The sequence below is a fragment of the Xiphias gladius genome, chromosome 9 (genome assembly GCF_016859285.1).
Source record: "Xiphias gladius isolate SHS-SW01 ecotype Sanya breed wild chromosome 9, ASM1685928v1, whole genome shotgun sequence".
Lineage (NCBI taxonomy): Eukaryota > Metazoa > Chordata > Actinopteri > Istiophoriformes > Xiphiidae > Xiphias > Xiphias gladius.
In genome coordinates, this window is record NC_053408.1 from 17,779,136 (window position 1) to 17,781,610 (window position 2,475).

Below are 2,475 nucleotides of genomic sequence, written 5' to 3' on the forward strand. Positions count from 1 at the left end.
GTCAGTCGATGCACAGTTTAGTTTAAATACAAAGGATTTACTGACATGCCAGTACAACAGCTCTATATATTATACATTTCTCTCTTATGTACACAAGTGTTTGATAAATTCCATTGTACTGTATGACCTCAAACTAAGGCCCCAATGCAGACCACAGTGTCCTCCTGCAGTCATTCTTCTCAGTGTCAGACTCACAGCTGGCGTTGCCTTTAAAATGCTTTTTCTTTTTTTTTCTTTTTTTTTTAAAGGACTCGTGTTGTCGTCTTATCCCCGACAAAACGTCGGATACGTTCAGTTCAGAGGAACGAGTTTCTGAAACAGCAGCCGTGGCGTGAGCAGGTCAGGGTTTGGCGTCTCCGTCCGCTCGGCTGGGCGGAGGATCCATCAGGTCCTTGAATCCCAGTTTCTCCAGAGGCTCCTTGGCCATCAGCTGACTGGAAGACACAAGGAAATTATCCAGCTCTGATTATTAAAAAAAAACTGGAAAAAAGAGACCATTTGTGCAGGATTTTTTTGATGGTCCTTACTGCTGCATGCGGCACTCCAGGTAGTCTTTGGACTGCAGCCGGCACTGGGAGTTGTCGAAGCTGTTGTCTCGCAGACACTTCATGAACGTCTCCTTGAAGGCCTTGCACTCCCCTGGGAATGACAGCCAGCCACAGTCAACCCAGGTTAATGTGAAACACTGGCCCCCTGACGTGTGTCTGAACATCGCCCAGTGTGTGTGTGTGTGTGTGTGTGTGTGTGTGTGTTTATGTCGGGGCTGTTTTTGAGGACTCTCTATTATATACAGTACTAACGTGCGATGTACTTATCCAGGTGGCTTTAACCACCCAAGTCTGTTTTATTCCGTTGTCCCCGATGCCAACCTGCCAACACATTGTACTTATTTAATGCAGTAAAGAAGAAAAAATCCTGTGGGGGGACAAACTTGAACACTTACACTTAGGCTGGACAAAATCGACGATCGTGTGTTTTAAAGTCAGGACACAGTGGCATGTGTATATATATATATATATATATATGGCATGTATCTCCAACAAGTCTGCAGACTACAGTTGTCTCTCACTGCTCGCGTCCACAAAGTGAGAAAACGTTCAGGTTTTTTTGTTTTGTTTTGTTTTGTTTTTGTTTGTAAGTTTTTACAGAGCATACAGGAGATGTGGCGTCAGTGTTATTCAACCGGGACACAGCCGAAAAGTCTGCGTCCTCACTCACCGAAGTGATCCAGGGGGAAAGAGCCTTTATCCGGGGGCCGAGGTTTAAAAGCCTTCGAGCCGAAGTTCATGGCAGTCGACATGTTGCTCTGAGTTCAAGTTGCTTTATTTAAAAAAATTTAAAAAAAAGAAGCTGCGAGTAGTCTGAACTACAGGAAGACAGCAGTCACCGTACGGAGCTCCGCCGTCGCGTGTATATGACGTTTTGTTGTGGGTCGGCAGACAGACATTAATAATGGAGCGGATCTCGTCGATGATCCAATAATAATAATAACACTTTTCACATGAAGTCGGCCTTGATTTTGTTCTTAATAAACATAAAGCGGAAACAATCTCATAACCACCAAGCATATGAAGAACTAGCTTAACAATTCTATACAATTAAGGGACCCAGAAACAATCGATACAATGTCGTTATTCACAATATGGCCCAAAGGTAAAAAAATAGAAATATCATGGTGAGACCACGAGAAATGAACCAAATACTATTACCTACTATTAAACACACCCCGACATGGTGTTGAGAAGTGGGCCTGGACATAAAATGGGCCCGTTCGACGACAAAGCAACACGCCGGAGTCATAAACTTAACGATGTACCAGCGGCGGACACAATCTTAAGAGAGACGGATGAAGACACTTCTAAGAGTCTGTGTGGATTGAAACAAAGCTGCCGAATAAAGGATGGAATATGCGCCGGACACCACAGGAAATAAAAAACAGGGGGAACCATTGGTTGAAAACTACAAATTAAAAGCAGTAATACAATTAGATTAAAAAAAAAAAAAAATACTGTAAGGTTTTTCTTGATTTTTTTATTTCATTGTTTTAATTTTATTTCCCCCTATAATCCTTTATTAATCCTCCCCCCCCTCCTTCTTCCTCTTCTTCATTTGTTTCTGTATCCGTGCTGTCTCACCTGGGGGGTTTGCACCAAGAGGCGCTAGAGCCTTCGGGGAAACCGTCGTTTGCAGTTTTGTCACGGACACCGGGGGGGGGGGGGGTCGTCACACGTGGGTTTTGGCTTTTTTCGGGACGCGCCGTTAGGCGTGTTCAACTCACCCACCGCTGGATGTCACACTTTAGCAGGATATAAGACTGGATGGAGGGGATGGAAGAGAGACGGGCAGACAGGCAGGGAGGGAGGGGGGAGGTGATGGTGACATGGGCTTGATTATAATGCAGTCAGCGTGACTAGGTGATAGAGCTATCAGAGAGAGAGAGAGAGAGAGAGAGAGAGCGAGCCTCGGCACTGATCG

At 44.8% G+C, this 2,475-nt stretch overlaps 1 protein-coding gene across 1 annotated transcript; it reads right to left on the reverse strand.

The window, feature by feature from the left end:
- On the reverse strand, positions 1 to 1,447 carry LOC120793947 (cytochrome c oxidase assembly protein COX19). The gene is made up of 3 exons (XM_040134410.1): positions 1,219 to 1,447; positions 528 to 639; positions 1 to 434 (listed from the first exon to the last, which is right to left on the reverse strand). Exons 1-3 carry the CDS (start codon positions 1,298 to 1,300, stop codon positions 341 to 343), a joined length of 288 nt encoding a protein of 95 aa, XP_039990344.1. The 5' UTR covers positions 1,301 to 1,447; the 3' UTR covers positions 1 to 340.
- Positions 1,448 to 2,475: the final 1,028 nt, after the last annotated feature.